General features: G+C 37.2%; 1 protein-coding gene across 9 annotated transcripts in view; it reads right to left on the bottom strand.

Moving 5' to 3' along the window:
• Positions 1 to 26,634, bottom strand: part of CADPS2 (calcium dependent secretion activator 2) — a 321,285-nt gene that overhangs the window by 22,170 nt on the left and 272,481 nt on the right. For 7 of the 9 annotated variants that reach the window (XM_075491547.1, XM_075491553.1, XM_075491550.1 and 4 more), the window contains 6 exons: positions 23,693 to 23,848; positions 20,889 to 21,036; positions 14,165 to 14,239; positions 10,598 to 10,681; positions 10,455 to 10,487; positions 680 to 787 (listed from right to left, as the gene is read on the bottom strand). In XM_075491547.1, coding sequence (XP_075347662.1) covers positions 680 to 787; positions 10,455 to 10,487; positions 10,598 to 10,681; positions 14,165 to 14,239; positions 20,889 to 21,036; positions 23,693 to 23,848 — 604 coding nt within the window. Of the gene's footprint in view, positions 1 to 679; positions 788 to 10,454; positions 10,488 to 10,597; positions 10,682 to 14,164; positions 14,240 to 19,858; positions 19,874 to 20,888; positions 21,037 to 23,692; positions 23,849 to 26,634 lie in introns of all 9 variants that reach the window. The other 2 variants (XM_075491545.1, XM_075491549.1) reach the window with 1 other exon arrangement.

The raw sequence follows: 26,634 nt of genomic DNA, 5'->3' as shown, positions 1-26,634 counted from the left end.
GTGGAGGGAGGCTGCAGAAGCCAGTACTGAAGCTGAGGGAAATTATTGCGAAGATACAGGCTGGCTAGTGATGTGTAGGCCTTGAGGATGAGGAAGAGGATTACTTTGAACTTGCAGAAGTGGGATTAGAATTTTGAAAATGAGTTTGACAATTCAATAAATGTTTGGTCAACTTTAAGAAATTATAAGTCTTAAACTAAAAATCCATAAAACAAAATTCTAAAAGTCATTCCATGAAAGTACCAGTCAAACCTGTAGATGTACCTGGCATAACTGGCCTCTTTCTGTATACGAGCAGGCAGTGATATGTAAAAGTTCTTTATTTAGGGAAATTAGGTCTGCAATGGAGTCCACGAACCACACCAATCCAGTTCTCTCCATTAACACATTCAAAATCAAAAGATGGAATAAAGTTGGACTACTCACAGTGGAAAAAAGACTATTTCAAATAATAATCTTCTGCCAATTTTATTTATACCTTCTAGCACTTACAAGTTTCATGCAGAAAATGTTTAAAGAAAGGCCACCCTTGACAGCTGAAGATGGTAAATGAAAAGCAAAAGAAAACATGATCAACAGGGAAGAACATCTGAACGGCTTGTTGAATATCATCAAAATGCAGCTTATCCCTTCTGATGTAGTAGTGATACCAGAAAGCTTTGCAAGGGTAGTTACTTACATCAAATAACTTCTCTATGTACATTTCCTCATTGACCTTTTCTCGAAGTATATCCTGGTTTTGTCGAACAAACATAATGTAGGTATCTGCTAGATCCATCCCTGGTTTCTGTGGAGACATAAAGTAAGGGGAGAAAGTAGTGGGAAGGGGAAGAGATAGACCACTCAACAACTGAGACTTGTAAGAAGTTATATTTAAACATAATGAAAACTGAGATTATGTTACAATGTTCACACACATATAAACTGTATTGACTAAATCTGCTGTGAATTCTGGGTTAGTTACCAAGTTCAGCAGGTTCACTATTAATAAAGTTCTCAGAGTTATAACTTATGGATGCTTTGAGTCATAAACCTACATTGTCATATGTAATGGAATGAAGTCTTGGCTCTGGTAACGTCAATGGCAAACTTGGACATTTTCTCCCCTTTTTTGTTAGTGAGGCTCTCATAGCTACTCCACCCTCAAGGTCCAGATCCTGCTATCACATTCAGAAAATGGTTAAAAAAAGCATGCAGTTCCTTTTGCACTGCTTCACATTTGCTTCCAATGTACAGCTGAATTTTGTGTATTCCAACTCAGACTAAGTTGGACAAACATTTCCCTGAGAGCAAGAGCATAAAAAGGTTAGTATGAGGGTAGACCTGTACCCCTGTTTTTCTGAAACTGTTGCACTGGCACAATCAGCTCAGAGGATAAATAGGGGAGCAGCAAGGATGAAATGATTCCCTTCTTGTACCGACCTATGTTCTGTATGAATAGCAGAGTAGGCATAATTTTCATACCACACTCCCAAACGTGGGACGGGCTAGATATGTCCTGTGTCTGTGATACTACGTCAGACCAGCCAGAGTGGTTGCTGATACCGCTCTCTCCTGCCCAGCTGGGACTTCTGGGCCTCTGTAGCCACAAAATGTTGTTCCACACTAAAGCCCCTAACAGCCTGCAACATCCCCTTTCCTGGCAGCATTTGCAGAGCTGGTCAGGAGTTCACCTTTCTCTAACAGGAACCAAGAATGAACATAAGCACTTTGGAAAGTCTTCTGTAAATGCCCTCTGTGTGAGCAAGTTTGTAAAAGTATCGCTTGCTCCCAAATAATAGTTTTTAAAGTTCATGGCGTGCAAAAGAAGGCTAAGTTTTATAATACTTTACAGTAAGCCTTAGGACCAAGCTATTTATAAAGGATTCAGATTTGGCTAAGACCGACTCTGTACAGAAAAATTAACAGCTCTAGGGAAGGAGGACGAAAGCAGCTATACCCAGTCCCTGAATTCCCAGGCATAACTCATCTCCATTTCTCAGAAGCTGTTATTGTCTGAAAACAGCATACGTACAAAGCTGTACGTGTAAAATATTTAGCATATTTTAAAGGCCTGTATGCATAAACATGCTCATATAGTTAAAATATTTACATATAATTTTATATTAAGGCTTCCTTTCTAGTCTACAAGTAGGTAACTTTTAATTTTTCTCATTCCTTATTATCTTATATAATATATAAGATATTATATTATAAATATGATATATTATAAAGTATATAAACAGGTCTGAGCACAAGAGGGAAGGAAAGGTGCAACATGTTCAAACTAATACCTGTCCAGAAACTGCCATTAAAATAATAGGATGAGAGCATTCTCCCCTCAAAACTGCAGTGAATGAAACCTCCTGGATCATGAGCTTCATCTCTTTTTTCCTAAATCTACCACGGACACGTATAGGAATATGACCCCAAATAAGAAGATTTTCTTTTTCATTTACACATGTGCATCGATGGCAGTTCCATTTCTTAAATGTAACAGTTAAATGCAGAATGATGGCCTGGTTTAACACTCCTAGCATCTCCAAAACTCACACCGAAAAGCTGGAATGTCTCCTACACACTTAGAGTGGTCGTTCCAGAGGCGATGAAAGCTCATTTCGAAAACTTATCACATACATACATGCCTACGTGAAACTCTTAAGGGGAAAGCAGGACCATTTATATTTACATCTGATTGTAAATCAGATCCTAAGCATAGAAATAAAAATGTAAGATTACAATAGATAAAACAGTTTTCTGTTGCAAAACATGGTTCACGGAAATCAATAGATTTCATTTATAAAAATGTGCCTTCTTCATTAAAATGTGACAGAAATTTTTTAAATTAAACTAAATCATAAAGTGATTTAGGAGATTTAAAACAGAAAGCTCCACATATTCCCTTAGTATACTCATTTGTGATGGCAGAAAAGAATACAACCAGCGTTGAAACCTTATGTACTTTCTAAAACTTGCCAGGCAATTTATAGGACTTGGACTAGTTTTAACTTGGAGACATAATGGAAAAATATTTTGAAATCTCGGGGGGTGGGTGAAGGAGATAATCTAACAAACGAAGGGCTGATTACAGCTCTTGGAGATATATGTTAAATGTAAAAATGAATCTTCCGCTGAATGCTAAAACCTAATGGTTCTCCAATTCATGTAATTTTTTCTTTTACTAAGTCCAATAAAAAAATGTTCATCTTGCAGACAGTCAAAGCTAGAAAAATAACATTTCCCATCAGCATTAACTCTCCCCTTATCTTTGAGATGTTTACCTAGTCTTGAAGCTGTGACATATGGGAATTTCACACCTAGTGAATGTATTTTCATGTAGCTTGTGGCACAGGAGTGTAATCATTAAAAGAATATACACAAGTAAGAGTAACTGCAACAGCTGGTGACATTTACCAATTAGAATTACAGTTCTTTAAAACACTTCATCCTTCTTTAATGTGTGCAGGATAATTATCTTTGAAATTGCTGTGGAAAAAAAAATTAATTTTCCTTTTAAACACTGTCTGCCTACAGTAGAAATACGTCTGGGTAAGGAAGTTATCAATACTCCAACAGTATGACTCTCTGTTTTAAAAACTCACCAAAATCATTGCAAGCTAACCTTCTCTGCTCATGGTGGGCAAAACACACATTAAACATTGAATGAACCAATAACATATCAAATACTTCATTATCTCTCCATATTGCATGCATTGAATTTATTTGTTTTCTCTAAACATGTGCAAGAAGAAAAGAAAGTTATTATAAGCATCAAAACAGGCTTAATGCTATATATTTCATGTTTTAACTTTTTTTTTAAATAGGGATTATGTATTAGATGGGAACCTCTGATTACGTGATCCTATCACTCCTCTACTATTTTGGATTTGTAAACTTCAGAAAAATCCTAGGCTAGCATAGAATAAAAAACCAAACAATTAAGCAATTGGATGTCCCTTAAAAGACAAACTAATAGAACCTGAGACATATGTTAAGTAACTGTCACAGGGGGCATTTCATTACTAACATCAGACAGACTTAAGCAACTCGGTCTCCACTTCTATACCCAAAATAAAAAATTCTGCTCCTCTGAATCTCTGGCAGAACATCTGCTGAAGTTAATGGGAGAGAGTTATTTGCACATCTTTGGGAGAAGAATTTAACCTGCTATATTTATCCGGATAAGTATAAAAAAAGGTATTCTGTCTGAAAACTTCCCCAAGTAAAAAAGTGTTTTTATATGATAGATAAAAAGTTATTGTAGGTTTGTTTTATTCAGAACAGCAGACAAGATGTTTTGCCTATCTGAAAATGAAAGAGAACCAAACAAAGAGATGAATGGAGAAACTGGAAACACAAAGACATCAAATAAAATACCAGGAAATGAAGAGTTGTAAATAGGGTTACTTTGTCGCTGGTTACACAAGTAACTGAATACACTGGCGAGTGAATGAGTTTAAACAAGGGTGTAGGCTTCAGCACATTCTTTTTTAGGGTTAATCACTAGTTAACCTGGCAAGATGAACATGCTGTTTTGGAAAAAAAAAAATCCTTGTTAATTATATACTGCAAGTGCTCTTACTTCCTGCTGCTGCACCTAATCCCACAGGTGCAGGTTGTCTCTTTTACTATTCACTGGTAGGTGGGTCCAGATCGACGGGCACTTTTTCATAGCAACAAATTCAGATAAAGAAGAAACAGCTTAACTTGCCCCCTTTAAACAGGAAAACACTATCATAGTGTCTATTTAACAAGGAGGTAAATTTTAAAAGACATTATTCCAGTTTCCAAGATGATGTAGAAGCTGTATTATGATTGACACACATCACTCCCACTGGCAAAATCTGCCTCAGGCACCTAGTCAAAAGTAATGCTGCATTGCCTTGATTTCCAGGCGTTCAAATAAAAATAATATTTTCCTTTGCTCCGGAAAGGTTTGTGGCAAGCTTAATACTGCCACTAATGTTAGGCTTTCCCTACAGGAGAGCTACACCTAAGTTTCTGCACAGCTTTTTGCAATGCAACAGTTTGTCACAAATCTCAGTAAAACCCGTGTCCATTTGTAAATACTCGAGTTATGTTTATTCTCACTTTGGCATTTGTCACAGAACATTTCTTAGCATCACAGAGTATTAAACAAACTTGTATTCCTGGTATTACCAAGAAAAAATTCTAGTTTTACCTAGTTGCTATGCTGTCAAAGCATTCATTTTTCAAAGATGAGAACAGATGTTAGAGACTAACTATATAATAACAAACTTCATCCCATTTTGTGTTTGCTTTCCTCTCCACCCCCTTCCCCTCCCCTGCATCCTGGAGGGAGACGTTTTAACTACAGCGTGGATATAACAATGAAATGAAAAGGAGTGATGAGCTGGAGGGGGCTATTGTGAGAAACACAGGAGCTCCTTATTCAGTGTCCACCACCAAATGAAAGAGCATGTTGGAAAATTTCACTGCCTGAAATTTCTCCTCTAAATACTGCAAGGTTCATCACTTGGGCTTTGGAATGACAGAATTAAAGTACCATTGAAATATTTTTGGAATAGAAACTACTCGTACTCATGACAAGATCCTTGCTCCATTCATTTCTTACAAATCAAAATACATAAGTCAGGCAGGAAGATGCATCATTTGTATAATCAGTCTATTATAAAGATAACATTTTATTCTCACATGGTTACGAAAAATAGTATTTTGCTTAAATGAAAAAATACAATGCATTTTTCCTGCCTCTAATACATCTCCTTGTAGATGAAAAAGCAACCTTGGCAAAGGCTAAATGTGTGTATTTTGAGAACTGTTATGCAGAACTTAAGCTGTGATTCTGCGAGCATTTACGCAAACACTTTTTCACATATGTGTAGTTTCATTGCATTCACGGGGCAACACAGGCGTGCAAGTGTTTGCACCAGGATCTTGATTCTCTAGTCAAAAGGTCTTCAAAACGCTAGTTACCGTGACACAACCAGGTATTAAAATATGCTTTTTTCCCCCAAATAACGATCTTTCCCACTGATTAGCAGCCATCCCTCTGATCTCCATTTAAGAGGTATCTCAAAAACACTGCTGACTTAAAACAGATGATGCCGGGCTTTCCCTCCGATCCTGCAATAGCTTGTTTTTATGGATCTGAATAGGGAAGGGCCAGTTCCCCGGTTGGGGTATACAGAGGAGGAGGAGGAGGAGGAGGAAGGCAGGAGAAGCCCTGAGCATGAGGATAATGGCTGTTTTGTGCTCTTTATTTTTAAACAGAGGTCTCCAAGTAAATCCTGCTTAAAAATGAATGGCACAGTATGGCCACACCTGAATAAACACTGATTTCCCAGAAAAAGTCGTTTGCTTCTTAAAACCAGCTAAATGAGGCCATGCAATACAAGTGTGATATTTGGAAATGGAGGTATCTGGAAGGTCCCAATGTGTATCTGCCTGGTAGGAGGCAGAGTTCCTACTTTGGCCTCTACAGGACCCCATAAGTCAAATGCTGGCACATGTGTGAGGCCCCTTTTCATACCTTTGATCCCCGCATAAAGGCAAGAGCGGAGCGAGAGGGCTGGCATTGTGTGAGCTGTGCACTGCTGTCAGCCCTGGGTCCTTCAAATGGCCTCCTGCACTCCCTATGACAGGTGGCCTACATGAAGTGAGGGAGGATTAGGTTCCTTCTGTGCCCTCTACATGACTGGCATAGATTACTGGCTCCTACAAAGGGATTTAAACATACCTTTCCGAACAAAAAGCAGGATATAAATATGCATGTAACTGGATGCTCAATTTGTATGAGTAATTGCTCTGGTTATATTTGTAAATGAGGCAAATGTGTGTAGAAATGACCAGCTAGAGACACAATTATTTGTGCGCAAAACTGACTTACATGATGAGAAACTGAACACAATGAAATCATCTACATGATTGAGGAATAATAATCATTTGAGATTAACAGTATACACTATTTGCCCTTAATTCTACTGCATTCTTTCCCTATTCTCATTAATTAACTGGCTTTGTGGACAGAACATGAAAAAAAAAAGAAAAAAATCAGACAGGTTGTACTTCTACATCTCCTAAGGATTGCTTGGGCTTTAAGAGAAACTAACAAAGAGTTATAGCGGATTTGGGTGAGTTGTTTTTTAAAAAAATGGTAACCTAAATCAGCTCCTGAATTCTCAAACATCAAAACATAGCATTAACAAGAGAACAAATTGCATCCTTGACGTACTACTTATATTTGTACTGTTTGTATTATTTTCCTCCTAACATTTGGTTTCTTTCATGTGCACAGCAGCCACAATTTCCCTCACTTCAGAGCATAGCGTACTGTGACAATTACCAACAAAAAGAGCATAATAGCAACTAGATTTTTTCATTATTATTTTTAGGAAATCATAAGCCTTCGTTGTTGTTACTCTTCTTAGTCTGGGTTATTTTGCATTGTTCCTAGTATTTCTGTTGGTGTTTCAATTACCAAAACATATGGACACACAGTGTCCATATAGCCCTATACGCAATGGCTGGGGAAAGCAGTGAGAGCTCCTTGTGACTGCGTACGTCCCACTTCATAAAGGGCATTCTGAAAAATGGAGGCTTACGGTGAATGTGTTCTTAAACAGGTTTAAAAAAAAGATGAAAGTCTTTTTGTGGATAGAGTTATTCATAATTCTCTGGCAAGGTTAATGAATGGAAAGGTAGATAGCAACATTTTTACAAACACATCTGCCAAATGAACTGCCTGTCTGTGTCTACATTTCCCACCCTGGCCCTGAGAAGCTGAGGGATGCCTTCTGGTGAACGTGCCTCTTCGTGCCCAACTATTTAATGTCTAAATCCCCTCTCAATATTAATAGAATTAACCTTTTCCTCAGAATGACCAAGAATCATCCAAGAATGGCCTCCTTCCTTTTGAATTCTTTATTATTTCTATTTTTACTTACCTTTTAACTTTTTTATCCCCTTTACCTCTCATCCTCTCTCTAAAACATTCTGCTCAGTACTACCTTCATTTTATTCTAACATCTCTTTTGTCTAGTTAGCTTCTTCTTACTTCACTATAAACCAGCATATTTTTCCCTCTCTGACAAATATTGAGCCTGGTAATCAAAGATCAAAAACTGTTGAATTCACACACTCAAAAAAACCCCAAAGGCCTTTTTCTCCCCCCTCCCCCCCCTTCTGCCCCATATCCACCAAGCGATCAACTTTGTTTCAGGGACCCCAAGGACAGCACTAAGGTGACCCAGTGAGATCCTCGAATGGAGGTGGGGCACGGGGTAGAATGCAGTCATCTAACCAAGTGCCATTTTGCACATATTTGCAACTATATCAAAAGAAAGGGCCTACTGTGGTCACCTTTAAGTCACTTCCATATATGCAGCTATATGGTAAGGAGGGACAAGAAGACATTTTAAACCATGTCAGTTCAAAATACAGCCACACGAGGCATTTAATTAGCTTCAGTGCAGGCTTGCTAGGTTACCATCACACGACCAAGAGCTCAGCGTAAATTCCTCACCCTGTGCCGCTCCCCTCTCCACTTCTCACTTCAGTTGTGAGCCCAGGAGATGACCTTGTAACGTGATGACTTACAGCCTCCTTTTGCAAGTGGAATTTGTAATTTCCACAAGTGGTGATTTTAGACCCTATTCAGACTGGACACTTGCTGTCAGTTGTGGCAGTAATGGCTCTTCTTGGCCTCAACTGCATCTTCACAAAAAGGGGAAGAATGTGAAGAAGCAAAACCAAACCCCAGCTGACCAAACTCCTTCAACCCAGGAAAAACGTCCTCCAGAATTTGGAAAATGTTTGCTTGGTCAGATCCACAGCCTCCCTGAAGTACAGTTTACACCTGTAGTTTACAACTGTAGTACCAGAGTCCAGTTCACATCCTCGGCTGTGGGAAAGGTGTGTGGGATAGCTGAAAAGCAAAGGGGCTGTAAAAACGCAAGGATACGGATAGCCTGTCTATAATCTGGTCATCTCTTCAGGCCAAGCAACACCATTCAGTGAATGTGAGAAAGACAACGGGGCTCCAGCAACCGACTCCCTGCTCTGCCTTCCCCTCTCTCCGGAGCAGTGTGTCCCTGTGTGACCTGACTCACAACGTTCCCCTGAGCTTGTGGCAAAGGTATTTTTGGGTCTCATCTTTATCGTTAACTTCAACGCCAACATATCCAGGCCAATGGTAAAAGACTTTGATGTCTCCTCCTCATAGATATTCTATGTAATTTGGAGAGTTTTTCATGTTACCTGAAAGAAGTCAATACATTTCTAGTTTGTTCAGTAATTTTTTCTTTAGGCTTTTAAGTGCCTCACTAAGGACCTTTTGGGGCAGCTCCACAGCACAATATATTAACAAGAGGTATTCTAAATTAACTGGATTTGATATGAGGTCATTCCTTTGAATGCAAGATTGGGCCTACTTTTTTTTCTTTTTTATGAAACACGAGAGCATATATACAATTCAACAAAAAGTCCACACATAACCAAATAAGAAAAAAATTCTGAAAACATCTTCTGAACAGAAATGTTACAATTTGCTATCTTATGAATAAAGCAAATATAAAGATAGCAAAATAACAAATTCCAGAAATAGAGATTTTTCCTTTTATTTAGTATGCATGGATTTAAAAAAAAAATTAATTTAAGCTTGCAAATATTATATTTTTAAGTATAGAACTGCTGAAAGGATTTCTGACCACCATACAGTCTAGCATGTCTGGTGTTCTTCTATATTTGTAATTTTATTTCTTGTAAGGTCATTAATATAATAATTTTAGTAATTTTTTGCTATGCTTGGAAAATAAGATTGCTTTAGAATGACATTAAAAAGGGATGAGAACACAGACTTGTGAGAGAACAAAGGATAATTATTGACAGAGATAATGACAATATTTGATAACTTCTTGCTTTTTAAAGAAAAGATATTCTACTATGATATTCTAATAAAAAGATTCTAATAGCTGAATTTTGCTTTTATGTCTAAAGAGTTCCAACAGCTACCCTTTTTAGTTTTTACTTATACCACACAAACATTGCATAAGCAATGGTAAATCAAATAGAGATTTAGCAAGCAAGGGATTAAATAAGCAAGACTGGGTCCTGAACTAAGAACTCGATAAATAATGGATATTCAAGTATGACACTTTTACTTGTTGCTTATCCTGTACATTTGAACAAGTTAGCCAAATGATGGGAAGACCTCTACAAAAGAGTATCTTAAGTTACAATCCTCACTCTTCGACAACTGAAAAAATGCATTGAGAATAACCTTTCTAAGCTTTGCTTTGAGACTTACTCGTTGCTTGAGGGAAATGAAATGCCCTCTGAGGGTTGTAGTGGCTGTTTAAATACTCTGTGTAAAGCTATAATGAATCTCTGTAGGAAAGCAAAATGTCAACAATAAAAAATGTGAGCTAACAAACCCCCTATTTTTTGAATTATTATGAACACTAGAAAAAGTAAATTAAGAGGGTTGTACTTACGGGAACATCAACATATTTTGCAGCTGCTTTCACCTTTAGAAAATTAAAAATAAAACAGTAAGTTCTTATTACTACAGATTGTGCAGAATTTCATAATGATGCACAGAAAGAAGAACAGAACCATTGTGAATTCAAACACTTACAGTGAATGAAACTAATGATGAGAAGAAAGTGCCTTCATCGTATCTTGACAATTTAGACAGCACACCTTCTAACACCGAAACAACCTGGAGGAAAAGCGCAGAGAAAAATCTAAATGCACAATATGAAAAGTAAATATTTTGTATGAGAATGTGAGTTTTTCTACCTCAGATTTTTGTTGTTCAGCAGGGCAATGCAAACTGTAAATTTGATCCCTTTCTCCATCTCACAAAGCGCTGAAATCAAGGACAACATTCTTTTCTCAGCTTCACCTACCAATCAAACTGATGGAAATCATTGTTGAACCACTGCAGAAATAGTAACCCAACGCAAAAATTCTCCTGATGTGGGCCTGCTACCCAACATCCCTTTGCTGCCTCTAGAACGTGTGGTTAAATATAGGAGCGTGTGTACCCTGCACGTGTTTTGGGTAGAAAACACACATTATTTTCTAAGACCACAGTTTCTAAGATCACAGCTTCAAAGATGGTGGAGTGCAATTGTTAAAGGTGGCGATCTTGATATCATGTTCCTCTTATCTTTGCTATTGAATAGAAACCCAGCTCTGATTTCACCCATCAGTGTAATAGCACTAGAGTTTTCGGTCAGCTCATCTTCAGCAATGGTATGTGCTGTTGAACTGCTACTACATGGCCAAGAAGGAGAAAGAAAATGTAGGACCCAAATCTCTGGTATGGTGTGGTTCCTCTCCCCCATACTTTCACCTGCGATTCTCTGAGTAGCGTGACTCCTCAGCAAGTGGCATGAATAGGTGTTTTTGCTAAAATTTATTTCTAACAAAAAAAAATCTTAATTGCATTAATTATAGCCTTAATGTTTAAACTCCCCCAAATTAGCCTTAAAGCAAACAAATCCCCTTCTCATGGTCCTCTGTGATGTTATGTTGCTCAAGTCATTCATGGTATATAACATAAAATATCTGTCAGCCGTTGTATTCGTGCACATTTATTTTACACATATGAATTGCTTTCCAGTTTATATAAAGATTGTTTTAAAAGTCATCCCTTGCTCCCAACACAGTCATTCCCACAACCACGAGTATCATTTTATGAGTGTGAGGACAGAACAAAATTCCATCTGGCATGCTGTTAATGGGCACTGTAACAGTGTCACAACAGTGTCACCTCCAGAGGAACTGAGATCATCACTTGACAATAAGACCTGCTCTTAACAGTTCAAGGAGCAGGAGCAAGTGCAAACTTACATTTGTCATTTATCAATCTAACCTGTCATATTTACAGTGATTAATTAAGACACCAGTACGTAGGTGCCGATAAAGGAATAAAACCCCATCATGAGAGAGAGTAGCAGTTGTTTCTGCACCCCGTGCACAGTATAATTACAGTCCCTTTATTAGACCAAATACCAGCTTTCTGCTTTGCCGTTGCATGCCTGTGAGAAGCTGCCATTCATACTTTAACTCATTTTGTCTGACTGGCAAGGATTCTTTCTGCAGAAGGGTGTTCAATCTTATTGTGCAAAGATCCGCTATGGAAGGGGCTGATCTCACAAACAACATGGTGTCCACAGTGCCAACAAATTGTTCCAATACAAGTGGGACACAAAAGAACAGAGAGCAAAACATTGCAGTGTCAAGGATGTCCATTTAAACAAAAGGCTTAGTTATGAAGGTGGAAACTTGTTTTCTGAGATCTCAGTGTACGGACATGTGAAGCTCTAAGAGCATTTCTGCGTATACCTCACATTCTCTGAACTGGTTACCCTGAGACACACTGTGCTTTGTTTCACTGTTTTGTGCTATTCCTGTGATTTGTTAAATGCTTTAGATTGGGAAGTCTTGCATACAAAATGCATAGTATAGTCTTTACCAAGTAAAGTCTCACTGAAGTGAAAGCACTCTGCATTTTCATAGATGACTTGCAGCTAAAAGCAATTATTGAAACACGTATTCCACTAGAACACAAAGAAAATAATACAGAGGCAAAGGCTAAAAAATAATGAAAATATATTGGATGAAAAAAATGGATACTATGCACATTGATGTGCATTTTTCCTGGCCAAAACCAAGAGTGAAACATCAGCCTTCCTCTGTACCCTCAGACGCTTTCTGCCTTGAAACAGAAGCAATCAGGATGTCATTGGCATTTCCCATCTCAAGTGAGGAGAGACTGGTTAAGCTTCTAATGATCAGCCAGTGACACAGAATATTTGCTTCCTGTTCTGAGATTTCAACCTCTGGTAACAGTGGTAACTAGTAATGCAAATCCCTCTGTATTGATGGCAGTTGTCTCTAGAATTTCTTGTACATACATTCAGGAGGAATACGACTATTTTCTTCCTTCTTCTATAATCTCAGATATTAAAAAAATTAATAAAAAGGTTTAACTTTTAATAGCATGATTTTCTCTGATTAAATCCCCCTTTCTTCCTCTTCCTCTTCAATAACACTAAACCCCTAAACTGACAGGTCAGTTCGGAGTGATGACAGGCGGCATGTAAAACTCAAAACTGTTAAGTTGAACCATTTGTTGTTATGTTTACATCAAAACTTCACTTTAGAGAAAAAAATGTGTGTGGTTTTTACACATTTATCCGTAAGTGGACACATTTTGCTTAAACTTCTACAACTATTCTACGAAAACCTTCCTCTTCAACTCCTGTGCAAGCATGGTGGGTGTCAATCCGAAAGGAGATTCCTGCTCCCCCCACCCCGTGCCAGCAAGCTGTAACAAGTGAAAATGAAGGCGTGATGCAAACATGACCACAGCTTTATTTTCTTCCCACTAACTCACAAATTGTAAACGTACAGCTTGTTTCTCCTACTTTGAAAATCAGGTATTTCTGGGTAGTTTGCAATGCATAGATAACAAAATGTCTTATAAAATCTTTCTGTTATGTCATTATTTGCTGTGTTCTTCAAACTATTAGGGACTGAAAGCTTTTCTTTTATATCAAGCACTTAAGACTTTTGCTGGAGTAGACATGTTATAGTAACATAAGACCTTGTTTGAGTTTTCTTCACTTGTTCTCCAAGTACCTATATCATATCAAAACATATTTTCTTTTTAAATATAAAAAACCTACAAAGTCAATTTCAAGAAATAGCAACTTATATTTTTAAATTAAATGGTTTGTGGAGCAAAATCTCATAAAAAAGTTATACTGATACTCTGGATGTTGTCCATCTTTTTGTCCAAACAAAATTTAAATACTACTTAGTGATAGGAAGAAAGTTTTCACGTGAAAAATTAAACAAAAAAATAAAACACGCTATTACTTAAGATAATATTGACATAATCAAGTCCTATCAGTTCTATTAGCTGCTACCAGTTCTTAGCTATAACAGAAATACAGAAGAGGAACTTATCCAGTCAGCAAGTTGCACAGAAATTGTTTACCTAGTGGGTTATTAAATTTAGCTTTGTAAATTCAATATTATTTGGATGACTATTATTTAGAAATCATGTTGCTGCCCCCCGAATCTCATTGTTTACAGAAAAACTGTGATTAAAAAGACATTTCAGATGTTCAATAATTAGAGATGTATTTTTCTGCCTTATTATAAATTAAAATCTAAATTGTTTTACCTTTGAAACAAGAAGTGAAATAATTTCTTTAACAGTTTCTTCAATCAAGTCATCTATTTTTGAATGGTATTGTTGCTGTATTTGAAAAGATAAAGAAGCATTAGCATGTATATGAACACACACTTTTGTCATAAGTCATAAATGGTACAAAGCTGATAACCCTGCCAGATCAGATTTACTTAAAATTATCATTTTGAACATCAGAAGAACAAACACTTGAAAACGATCCACCCAATCAACACTTTCTTACATTCTGTGTTGAAAATTTTCCCATGTACACTGTTGAGTTAAGCAGCTAATGGGGTTATTATTTAGATGAATTGAGTTCTTATTCTTATTCAGGCGAAGGAATGTGAAGGATACTTTTTGTCTTCTCCTATATAATTAAGGTGGCCATGTATTTTTTTTCTAAAGGGTTGGTTTAGCTGGAGAAGCAAAAAGACTAGAATAAGATTTAATTAATACAGCATTTCATGTCTGACAACTCTCATTCATAAGTTATTTTAAATGTCCTCTAGAAATAAAATGAGCTCCAATTGTTCATCCTAAAAGAGCCTTTCTGTTAGCACAGTGAGCCGCCGTTTATACAAATCTTACAATATGCTCAAGCAAGGGCAAAATTAAAATTTCATCAACAAAGCAGAATAGATGGTAACAAATTAATAGGCCATAAAAGGCGTAATAAAACAGACTTCATTCTCCATAGCCTTTTTCTTTTGCTTTTTCATAAAGAAGGTGCCTTTAAGTAAATGCTTTTAAAATAAATCTGAAAGACTTTTTAGATAATACTACAGAGTTCCCTCCTGAAATTAACAGGAACTAGGGATCCCATTCTGTCAAGGAGGCACATCAATTTAAACAGTAATTCTTCCTTTAGAAACATTTATCTGACAGCAAAGATTGTCCCCAATAGCCACTTCACAGAAAATGTGACTTGTAAAGACTAACCCTATCTTCATAGTTCAAGGCTACTTGGAACAGCTAACAGCATAATGCTCGGAGTAAAAGTACTGAGGTCAGTATAAACATTAGCCTAACTTAGCAGCTGCCAGCTGAATAGTTTTCAGAGTTGTAAGTTTTTAAAGGCTATTTTTCATCTGTCTCAGAGTTACCATACAACCCAAAACATTAAATCTGATCTGCTTAATATATTTAGGAATGATTTTCTAAACAGTGCACCTACCGAACTTGCATTTAAATTAAGAGAGAATAAAACTATGAGATGTGTTTGCCCACACATATGTATCTGCTCCAGGTACCAGCACCAAGTGTGTAAATTTTCGGTTTTCTTTTAAAGTTTAAAAACACTTGGAAAATGTGAATACACGTCTCAGACAAACATCAGGAGACATCTCAGAAGAGTGAAAGAATGTATTAGAAATACATCAAAGAACTTTCCATAGTTCCAGATATATTTTATTCTAATCATATTAATGTCTTGACCAATATAATATTCTCTTGATCTGCTAAGGATTTAAATCACCCCAAACTGTCTGACCTCTGTTGCTTACACTTGGTTTCTTACTCTCTGAAAACAATAAATAATTACATTCCCATAGATGCATGTCAAACCTATACATATTCCTATGATCACAGTTGTCCTTCCCATAAAGCATCTGCAACTTTACGTCCACAGCACATTAAATCAATAGATCTATGTATAGTTCCTATATTTTTTCTTTTTTCTTTTTTTTTTAATCACCACAACGCAAATATAATTTTGTAGGAATGGAATATAATCAGTAAGTAACTTCACTGGGTGAGAAACAAGTATTAAATCAAATTATTCAAAAATCACAACAAGCTTCCAAAATCACGACATTTATTTAAAATATTTTTTTTTTTAAACCTGAATTTAATTTCTTTTTTTCCAGGTTTATTTTGCAACCTATGAGACCATAAATTTTTTTAACCCACTCCTCCCCAGTGCCAACTTCCACCAAAACAGCCACCCCCAAGAAAACAAAACTTCAGATCCTTGTGAAAGATTATTTGACTCCAGGAGACAGGCTTTAGGAAGATGGCAAATATTGTGGAATTAATGATAAAATCGTATGAGCTGACAAGGTTGTACGCACAACCCTGAAATCAGCACTTGCAGGACTCCAGCTTTTCTATTTCTGCCAAGCTTGCTTGGTGAGAGCAGACAAATCCTCACTCCTTTTCCAAACGCGGTTATGGCTAGTTGTGCCTTTACATTCCTCTGCTGGCTGAGGTGATCACAGTCCACATGGAGTCTGAATCTAGACAAGTCACCTCCCACAGCTAAATTATTTGAATAGACATTGTGGAGTCTTTCAGCATCATCCCAAAGCCCCTGAAGGGGGCTCTGCCTTTCCAGCTGCCCTAGAGTAACTCCCAGTAAAATCTGAAACACAGCTGCAGCTGTAGGAGCTACATGGGAGAAAACTATGCTGAGTGGCAAAGCGTGTCAGGAGATGTAACCAAACAGGACTGTCTTTTGAGGACAATCTGTCTGGTCTTCCAAACATGGCCCTCTGCTCCTGCGAGCATTTGGAAGGAGACAAAGTATTTTAGTGCCTTTTGACACTTGTGCTTTTGGGGAACAGAGGAGTTTGTTCCTAAATCCTGTGGTGATGAGGTGAGAACTGTAACTTGCTCAATTCTACAATATATTCAATTTTGTCTATTCTACCTCACTGTGACCCAATATTGGAGGTGGCTTTTTTACCTACTTGGGTATTTTGGTTTTAACTACCTGGGTATTTTGGTTTTGGTTTTGTTTAAAAGATTTTCAAGCTAGCGTTCCTCTGTTTGTTTTAAGGTTGGATGGCTGTGAAAATAAATTGCACATGATCATCTGAACGGAAACTGCTGCTGCTAACATGTAACATTACAATATTACATACATGTTAAATTGTCTCTGCACTTTCACTATCAAATCGGCTATAATCCTCCACTTCTTATGCAGTTAAATGAGTCTCCTCCTTGAATTGTATGAACCAAAATAGCTTCAGAAACAACGTTCATCAAATTAAAGCCCACTTTTCCCTAAATTTTTCTACAGATATACATAGCACTGGCTGTGGCACATTCCACTGAAATGGCACATCACTCATTTTTCCCCAGATTGAAAAATATGTCTCTCTTCTTTTATAAGCATGATAGGGTACTGGGAGGCTGGAATTCTGAAACAACTCAAATAGCTTCTATATATGCTCCGCTATGAAGCACTCAACAGTATAGACCAATGGCATTTACTCAGTTCATGCTACCCAGTTACACAAAACAACAAATAAGCTGTGACTCAGATCTAAGGTCCTGCTTGGATCTAACGATTTGTCAACCTAAGTGGCCCCAGGAATATTTTCTATTTGATTCTTGCCTCCAGCAGTATTTCCTGTGTATTCTTACATATCATACTCAAAAAGGTGAATATTGCCAGAAAACTGCAACATCTACATCATAAAGTTATAAGTTAATAGGTTTTAAACTATTTATCACAAATAATAAAGGCCAAAAAATCTCTGTATTGAATGCTGTGTGACAAAAAAGGTTTCCCTTACTGCTGCTATTCATTTGACTTGGGATCCATGGACTGTAAAGGAGTAGCACGTGTTGGCTTCTGGCTCAGGAAAGAAGTGGGATACTGCTCACCATACAACTGCCCAAGATTGCAGTCACTGAAACTAAGAAGCTGAGCAGGCAACTGTTTGAGAAATAGCAGCAACCGGCATGTTACTTAGCTGTCTTGCTGTATCCTTCCCCTGTACTCCATGAATTGCCATTCTGGTTGTCCATGAAGCAGGCTGCAGGCACAGTTAGTCTGAGATAAGGCGATTCTCCCCTGGATCTGCTTCTCAAACCCTCCTAAGGCAACTGCCAACCAATGCTGAAGGCATCCAGCCAGCTGAGCTCTCTTTAAATACAATGTAATGATCATCTGTATAGCCAAATTATGCTGTGCTTCTCTTAGGCTTTAAGATGATAACCAGAAGGCAAGGAGCGGAGCCCTCCTGAATGGCAGACTTAGCCACTCTTTGTGAGAGTGGACTTAACTGGAAGACATTTGGAAGAATGGTGGGCAGTCCATGAAGTAATGTAGGAAAACCAGGGGACTCAATCAAATTTAAACTCTAAACTCAAGGTGCTGATTGCTAACCATGACCAGACAACATGATCTACCTGACAACACAGGGTGAAAACTTCTGCATCTGACTCTACTTGAACAAGATACACAACTGCTTATAGCTCCATATAGGGAATGAAAAGAGCATGCTGTATTCAAGGAAATGTTTGAGTCTAACCATCTAATTAAATAACATCTTCCATCACTTGCAGAATAAGTTCTAGAAACTGTCAGATAGATATTCAGTGCTGAATTTTAGGTGAATGAACAGCCCTTTTAAAAAATTTTAACTCAGGCCTTATGGAATGCTTTTCTTGACTGGCATAAAGGACCATGTTTGAGACTAAGATGAAAATGAAAGAGGACAAGGGAAAGAAAGGTAATATGGAAAATGTTTCAAGAGTAATATTCAAAATGTTTCAAGGTAATATTCGAAATGTTTCAATGCTAAGTAGGAGCAATTGGAAATGCCAGAGCTTCTATAGAGGAGTCAGAGACGCAACTGTTTATGAGATGCTCTCCTGCCTACTTTGACAGATGGGCAGATTCCAGAAGTATCTCACCTAACAAATCTTGAAGCATTTCAAACAACTATGATACCAGCTACAAGCAACTGAAAAGCCAATTTTTTCTTAATCTTCCAAAAAAGCCGTGGGAATGGAAGAAACTGATAGACAATAATTCAAAGTTTATGAGAAAGAAGGAAGTTTCCACATTATTTGATAATTTCTGATACGTGAAGAATTTGAGATTCCTTTGGTTTGTTAGACGAAATGGCATCAAGATTAATTTGGGGACTTTGAAAGAAGTATGTATTACATCACAGGTATGCTAAATTGTCAAACTCTTGCACTGAAAAGAACTACTGGAAGCATTTCGGGTCATGGTCAGACCTACTAAGGAACAAGGGTTGTATTTCTGTTTCAGTGTTGTGATGAGTATATGATGGGGCTTGAAAATCTAAAGAATGGGAAGATTTCAGAAGATAATCTGGTTAGGGTCTACAGTCCAAAACGTAACTGCAAATGCTGAACTTTGGCTCTGAGGGGACTGGCTGACAACGCAGGAGGCATCGTCCAGAGCAAGTGAGAGGAATGGCGTGGCTGTGGAGAATGAGGCTGTACCATCTGTCTGCAGGTCTTCATGGAGGTACTGGTATTGTCTGTCCTCAAAGAAGGGTGTGCATGTGTGTATTTGCAGGCTACTGCTTGGACAGCAAGTAAAAGATGAAATGGAAGCATCAGCCTGAGACAAAAAGTTGCTAGTTGTGGTTTACTTCTGATGAGCCTGAAACAAGTTGTTTGCTGCTCTTTTGCTTCACTGAGAGCTGAAAGAGTCCAAAACTTTGTGACCCAGTAACACAGGACACTTCGTCTGAAAAGCAGAAGAGTGAAGAATTTGTCTGGAACCACCTTAAGAGGATGAAAAAGGAAAGAAGAACTGAGAAGCTGATGATCAGTCTGTAGCAAGGTCAGGCTGTAAAGGAATTCTGAGGGCTAGGCTAACAAATTAACAAGAAAAGCAATATTATAATTTAAAATAAAAAGTGGCTGTTAATAACCAAAGAAAAAATGTAGGTTAAAAAACAATGGAAAAACACTTACCCATTGACTAGCAAACTGGTTCATGTCATGGAAAACCAAAAGGAAAAATAAAGATGACAGGGTAGAACAGGAAAATGATGAATGTCTCATTGAATTGGGGAAAAAAAAAAAGACAATTACATTGAATACGCCAACTTAAAAAAGTGGAGTCAATAAAATGAAGAGCACAGTACAGAAATACAAAAACCAACAGAAACAGTATGACCAAACAATGTAAACATGAAAACGCCCAAAGCAGACGTACTTTTTTGTTGCCAAATTCTGACAAATGTTTTTACCCTCTCTCCAAAACCAAATCAAACAAAATTAAATTGCTAATGCATTGGGACAGCAAGAACAGTTTTAATTTTATGCTGGTAATCTCACCAGTCTACGTAGTATGCCCTTTTCACTTCACAGATTATTCCTGCTGAGAGTGACAACGTGGGAAGAACAGTAGTCAGTGAAGTCTAAATATCCTTCAAAAGCAAATCAGCGCTCCATTGTGGAGTATCTACAGTCCTGGCAGCAGACTACTGCCAAAACAGTCCCTCTCCTTGGAGACTAAATAAAAAATCCCATTAAATTACCTGATTATTTCTTTCCTCTATTTTCAGCATGTATACAGGCATGAATGCTGGCTATATGAGCCATTTAAAAACAAACCTTACTTGTTTAAAACCTGGCTGCAAAGGACAATGTTTTGGCTCTATTTTACTATTACAAAAGAGTCCTGAAGTGGACTGTTTCTCTGCTACAACCCAAGAGAAATTCCTGGAGGGGCTGTGAGTCAAGAAATCCTCTGAATGTTCAACAGACTCACAGGTCAAAGCAAATAAATTACAGAAGCACTCCGTGTCTTCTCTGGTGGAAGATGAGGGGTTGCGTCTTGCATGATGCTTCTAGGGAGCGGTCTATGCATGCTTCTGTACAAACAGAGCTATGTGACATGTTTCAGCTAGTTTGAAATTAATCTACTAAGGACTGTCTGCGGTGTGAGATGTTTCACATTAACCAAACGTAGGCACTAAACATACAAAATTCCACTTACCTCTTGCCCTCCATCCAGTATGCAGAGTTTAGCCGTCTGTTTTTTGGCATCAACTAACACATTAAACATTGTACACAGAGAAGAAGGGATACGCAAGTCTGTTGATTTGTTTGTCTTTTGCAGCTTGAGTTCAAATGCAATTCTTGTTCTGTTTATTAAAACATAATTCATAATATGAGTCTCTCTGATAATTCTGAACAACCTGTGTACAAATACATAAACCTTACTAAACATGTTGGTTTAACGTACATGCACATGAGAACATCTTAGAAATAAAATTCTGTAAGTGCAGAGTATATACCCATTCAATAAACAATTGCATTGATGGTAATCTCAAGGTTCTGCACTACTTCAGCTAATTCAGTTGAATAATAAAAGTATTATCTTCTTGCCTACTATATAACAATATGCTTCCTTGTATGATGACTAAGAACAATTTAAAGTAATGAAAATACCCCACATTTTCCAGCACTTCTATGTTAAAATACAGTTTATCATACCAAATACTTGCTTCTAAGAAATATAATTAAAAAATCCCCTTCTGGCTTTAATAGAAAAAAGAATTTTATTGAAGAAAAGGAGTTTATTATTAAGCAATTACTAATATTTATATTGAAAAGTAAGATGTATCAGGAGGTACATAATATAAAAAAACTTTTCTTCTCACACCAGTGTAAATAAGGAGCAATGTCACTGAAATAAATTATAATAGTTCAGTATACATAAATATAAAAGTAATGTTTTATTCCCACCCTTATTTTTAAATGTGGGTACCAGAAACTGACACAATATTGTAACAAGACGGGAACAGAAGCATCCTATTTCCATTTGAAAAAGTCTTATGGATCATATTAGTATCACAGTAAGAGTTGTAACAGAATAGTTCCATCATTCTTTTCAGAGTTGCTGCTGTCTAATACAATTCATCCTATGAATATAATTTACTTCCTTTGTTACCTGACTTACAGTATCTGACCACACTAAAACATACTTTGTGTATTAACACTAGTATGTTATGTATTAACTCTAAAATATTAATACATTTTATGTATTGACACGAGGGTCATTCTGTAATATTAATGAAACCTTCATTTATTGCCACCAGAACCTTCTTATTCTCTACAAAAGCAAAGATGTCAGGTCTGGTATCACAGACCAAAACCTGAGACATAAGGAATTCTTTTTGTAATGCCTCTGTGTTAATAATTCTGTTCTCAGCTGCTGGTTGTGATCCTGGCAGTGAGTAATTTTTAACCTATTTTGTGTGCGCCATTAAAATCCACACAGTCAAACCCATATGGTGCAAAGTTTTAGATAATGACAACAAGTGGCATTAGATTTATTGCCTAGGAGAAATCCAAGTATTTATATTAACTCAATTGCCTTTCCCACATTAATCTGTAATCATCTTTAAAAAAGACATGACGAATTTGAGAAGATTCATTTTTCAATACATTATTTTAACTAGTACTAATTATATACATCTTTGTGTTTTAGTCCTGTTGATGAGTCCCAGTGTAAAGATTTTTTTCATTTTTTTCTGGGCTCGAAGTCAATATAATCAAGATATTACTGCATCTCAATGCTACTCCTTTTATGGTTTTTAAGACACTGATATTCTTCCAGTCCTTTCAGCTTTCACCATTTTTCTAAGATTTGTTAGACATTTGTAGTTGACTGAGCTTCTACAACAAATTCTTTAGAACAGATGGATGTAAACTTACATGACTTCAATTTTAGTAGACATTGTCTCGTATCTTCCTTTGCTACAGAGCTTAAACTTTTATTCCATTCACTATATCATCCCCCTTCAAAAATCAAATAGAAATGTTTGTGAAATGCTTCTGCCTTTTTTACCATGATTTCATCACTGTAGCTCTAGCAATAGGCTCATATACTAAGCCTGAGGTTCTCCTTGTTGCTACTATGTTTAACAGAAAATAGTAAAATACTATGTTATCAGATCTAACCTTACCAGATGTTAAAGGTTCTCTGTTTCTTTAGCCTTCCTTTTCAATGTTGTATATTTTCTGATTGACACTATTAAATTGTTTATAAACTTTTTATATTTTTCCCCATTCTTCTATTTATTTTTTTTAAAATTAGTATTTTTCTGTGTCAAGATTAAGCTTTCTCTGTATGTGGGATCATGGCTTCTGAAGCACCTAATAGGAGATCCCTGTAAATTTTCTGGACATACAGGCATTTCTTCTAAACTCAATGATATGTACTGAAAGCTATGGCAGAGATCTTTTTAGATCACCTATGCTTAATTTAAAATATACCCATAATTATAAAACTTAGTTTCAGTTGGATGACTTACAGATAGCCTTCTTTTGTTTATTGTATAGATGCAGAAATGCTGTATACTCTTTAGTTTCTAATATATTTCTTAGAGGCAGTGTTCTAAAATAATGACAAATTAATTAGTATTACTAACTGAACATAAAGAATAATATAATAATGGAGAAGGGAAAGGTACAAAAAGAAAAAGGATTTCTTCTAGCAGAATTCTGAGATTTGTCAATATTTTCCACAAACATGGAATAGAAAAGAGATTTGGTTTATTCACTTCCCAGGGCCTATTCACAACGTATGTAGAAATTCTCCTTGGTATTTCCCAGATGTTGCCAAATTGCTGACTGCCAGATGCTGGGAAATACACACAAGTCATGATCTTTTTACAGTTTCCCTGATTCCTATGACAGGATTTTGGTAGAGATGTACCTCTGAGAGCCAGTATGGATGTTCCTATGTTCATTTTCAAATCTCTCCCCATTTTTGATTGATCATTTCAACTGTACCTTTTAACGCAGGCTTCTATCATGTCAGTGGCCATGAGTTTAAGTCTCTGCTCTAAATGGTGGGCAAATTCTGGTTCTGGCCAGTGAAGATCAAAAACAAACATCTGCAGAGCATCCAGTTTCCAGAAAAGATCTTCTGATGTAGCTGAGCCATTGCTATAAGAAACAAAACAAAACACAGTCCCCAAGAAACAGAAGATAAATGTATGGATGTCTATCCCAGTTGCCACAGAATTATCTAAGGTAATAAGATCTCCTTATCACACCATCTTCCTCCTTCACTTCACTGTACCTCATAGCACAGTTGCTCTTATTCCAAGAATGTGAAAATGGTTATGGGAAATTTAAAATAGTTCCCATTAGGGTGAAAAAAGTAAAGTTTTCTCATCTGTTAGCTGAGAAATATGACAGACTAGGGAGGCAGATGGGATGATGGGGAACATGGAAAATGAAGTAGCTCAGATTTCAGATCAAGACAGGAAAAATAAAGGGTACAGGAGTTATTAATTAGTAAGGACCTTTTCAAAACAGTGAAGACTTTGCACGTGTTTTCTTGCCTTCGTAACTCTGGTAGGTAAGCCTACTAAAGAAATGAGGATGCTAGTAGTAATATTGTAAAAGAGATACCCAGACAAATAGTCCCTTGATAAATGCTCATTAATTCTAACTGAGAGAATAACATCAGATCCTGGTGGAAAAAAAGAGAACAGAAACTATTTAAAGAAATTTATGCACAAACAAAACAGGGGATTAATATGGCTCTATGTCATCTCAGACTGTCCATGTATTTTTAAAGCTCTTCTTTCACCCTGAACCGATTGCTAAATTTAAAAACATTTGCTTGTGATAAGATACAACAATTTAAGGCTAATCTTAGCAGTAAGTACAGTTACACTTCCACTGTCATCGTGGATTAATTACATTTTCATGATGTGTGGTATTGCAATGCCTGGGTTATTGTTTAAGGACAGTTATACTATGCAGCATGGTATTCCAGGATGTTAGTGACACAAGCAACCAAAACTCAGCTTCACAGTCCCAGTTCATATCCAAATAGTTTAAATAAGTCACTATTGCCATTTTCTTTCTTCTGCCTCATGACAAAAGAACGTAATTATCAAAGTGTTAAGGGATCCCAGCTCTCATGGAAGGAGTCAGCGAGTGCTGAGTGTGCTCAGAACAGAGCAGGGTCAGATTAAGAAACAAACGAGAAAAATACAAAGAACTTCCAGTATCTGACCACCTAATGCACCCCTCAGACTGTAGCACCGACACCGGTTCACACCAGGTTAGCCGAGACAGCGGGCAGTGACGTGAAGCAAAGCCCAGCACGTGCTCAGGGCTCTGCAGAGGCAGCAGGGACGCAGCAGGAGCGCTGCTTCAGTCTCACAGCACCCCGCCGTTTCCAGACCCACCCAACTGCCCCCTTGCCCTTCTGCCTTGGTGCTACCGCGACTTCAGAGCCATCGCTGTCTTCTGCAGTGCCGTTTCTGTGCCAAAAGGGGCTGCCGGGCCAGGCGAAGGAGGCAGCCGGCAAGGGCTGGGCAGTGGGTGACAAGCTGGGAGCAGTGGAGCCTGCCTAAGGAAAAGGCTGGCTCCGAGCGACCAACCCTGACCTTGGCTTTCGTTTGAAATGGCCCATGCTTTGATGTCTTCACTATGCATAGAAGGATATCCCACAGTTTCAGACAGGCCTTTTTGATATCATGCATATTTTCCCCACTTATTTTAAACAGTAATTGTTAATTTTACACTGTATTGTGTTCCTGAAAGAAAACAGCAGAAACAGGAAAAAGGCCCATGGGACTGCTAAGATTACAACTTGCATAGGGACGTTACCTGTTAAGGTTGGACCTGAATAGGGAGCACTTTTATACAGTGCTAAGTTTAATTAAGAAATAGAAATAACAAACCACCAACACTCCTTAGAAAGTTTATAATCCTGTTGGATTGTTTCTTAAGTTATGTGATAATCAAATATTGAAGATTTAATTACATCTCCTGTGTACACTGGCAGTGAATGAAGTTGTAGATGCTACGTTATACACAGCATTTGATTCAAAAGTGACCTAATCAATTTTTGAGATGACTGGGGAGACAACAAATTATGCAGGGACAGAAATGGGGACAATCTCAGTATATATATTACAGTTGATAAGAACACATATTTTCTAGAAAACAAACCATACTTTCTCAAGAAACAGAACTACCATTTTTCATCATCAGATCATACAATTTAACCGTATTTTATTCTTCCATAGTTTTTTCTTTTTTGCCTAGTGGAATTCCAAATGAAATTCTTCAGGACTCAGGAGGACTAATGTGCTCTCAATAACATCGATGTATTCTTATGCACGTTCACTCCCTGGTAGCCACTTAATTTGGTTGCATTATACTACCAAATAAAGTTTCACAATTATAATAAATGTAATGATAGACACAGGTTCATGAAACACTAATTCCTTCTATGAGAAACACTAATTCTTTCATTCTCTTTTCGTATAATTTTGAGGTCCCATTCTTCAATTTTTTATTCAGCATTGTCCAATGACATTTGAATTTGACTAACATATTATACTAATAAGATGGGGAAGGAAAATAAGTGGTACAACAGCAACCATTTTTTCCTAGTTCACACATCCAGACACAAACATCTAATTTGTTTGTGTTAAATGCTGCAGAAGACTGTGATTTCAATCAGCTTGTTACTGCTATTTGTACCAGATACTTGTTTTATTTGGATTTTAGGATTCTTCCTGGCCCTTATTCAGTAAAAGCATTAGAAATGGTATTAATTGTCAGCACATACCCCAGTATCCTGAAGTGGTTGTACAGTCTATATATTTGTTTTCCCTAGTAGGAGTTGGTCATGTCATTTCAGGGTTTAATACTCCATAAACTGTAACATGAAGAAGAGCCAAACTCAGTTTTTACCTCCTCCT

The sequence above is a fragment of the Mycteria americana genome, chromosome 1, assembly GCF_035582795.1.
Source record: "Mycteria americana isolate JAX WOST 10 ecotype Jacksonville Zoo and Gardens chromosome 1, USCA_MyAme_1.0, whole genome shotgun sequence".
Classification (NCBI taxonomy): domain Eukaryota; kingdom Metazoa; phylum Chordata; class Aves; order Ciconiiformes; family Ciconiidae; genus Mycteria; species Mycteria americana.
Note: the sequence above shows the minus strand (reverse complement) of the source record. Positions and strands in the feature narration are given on the sequence as shown.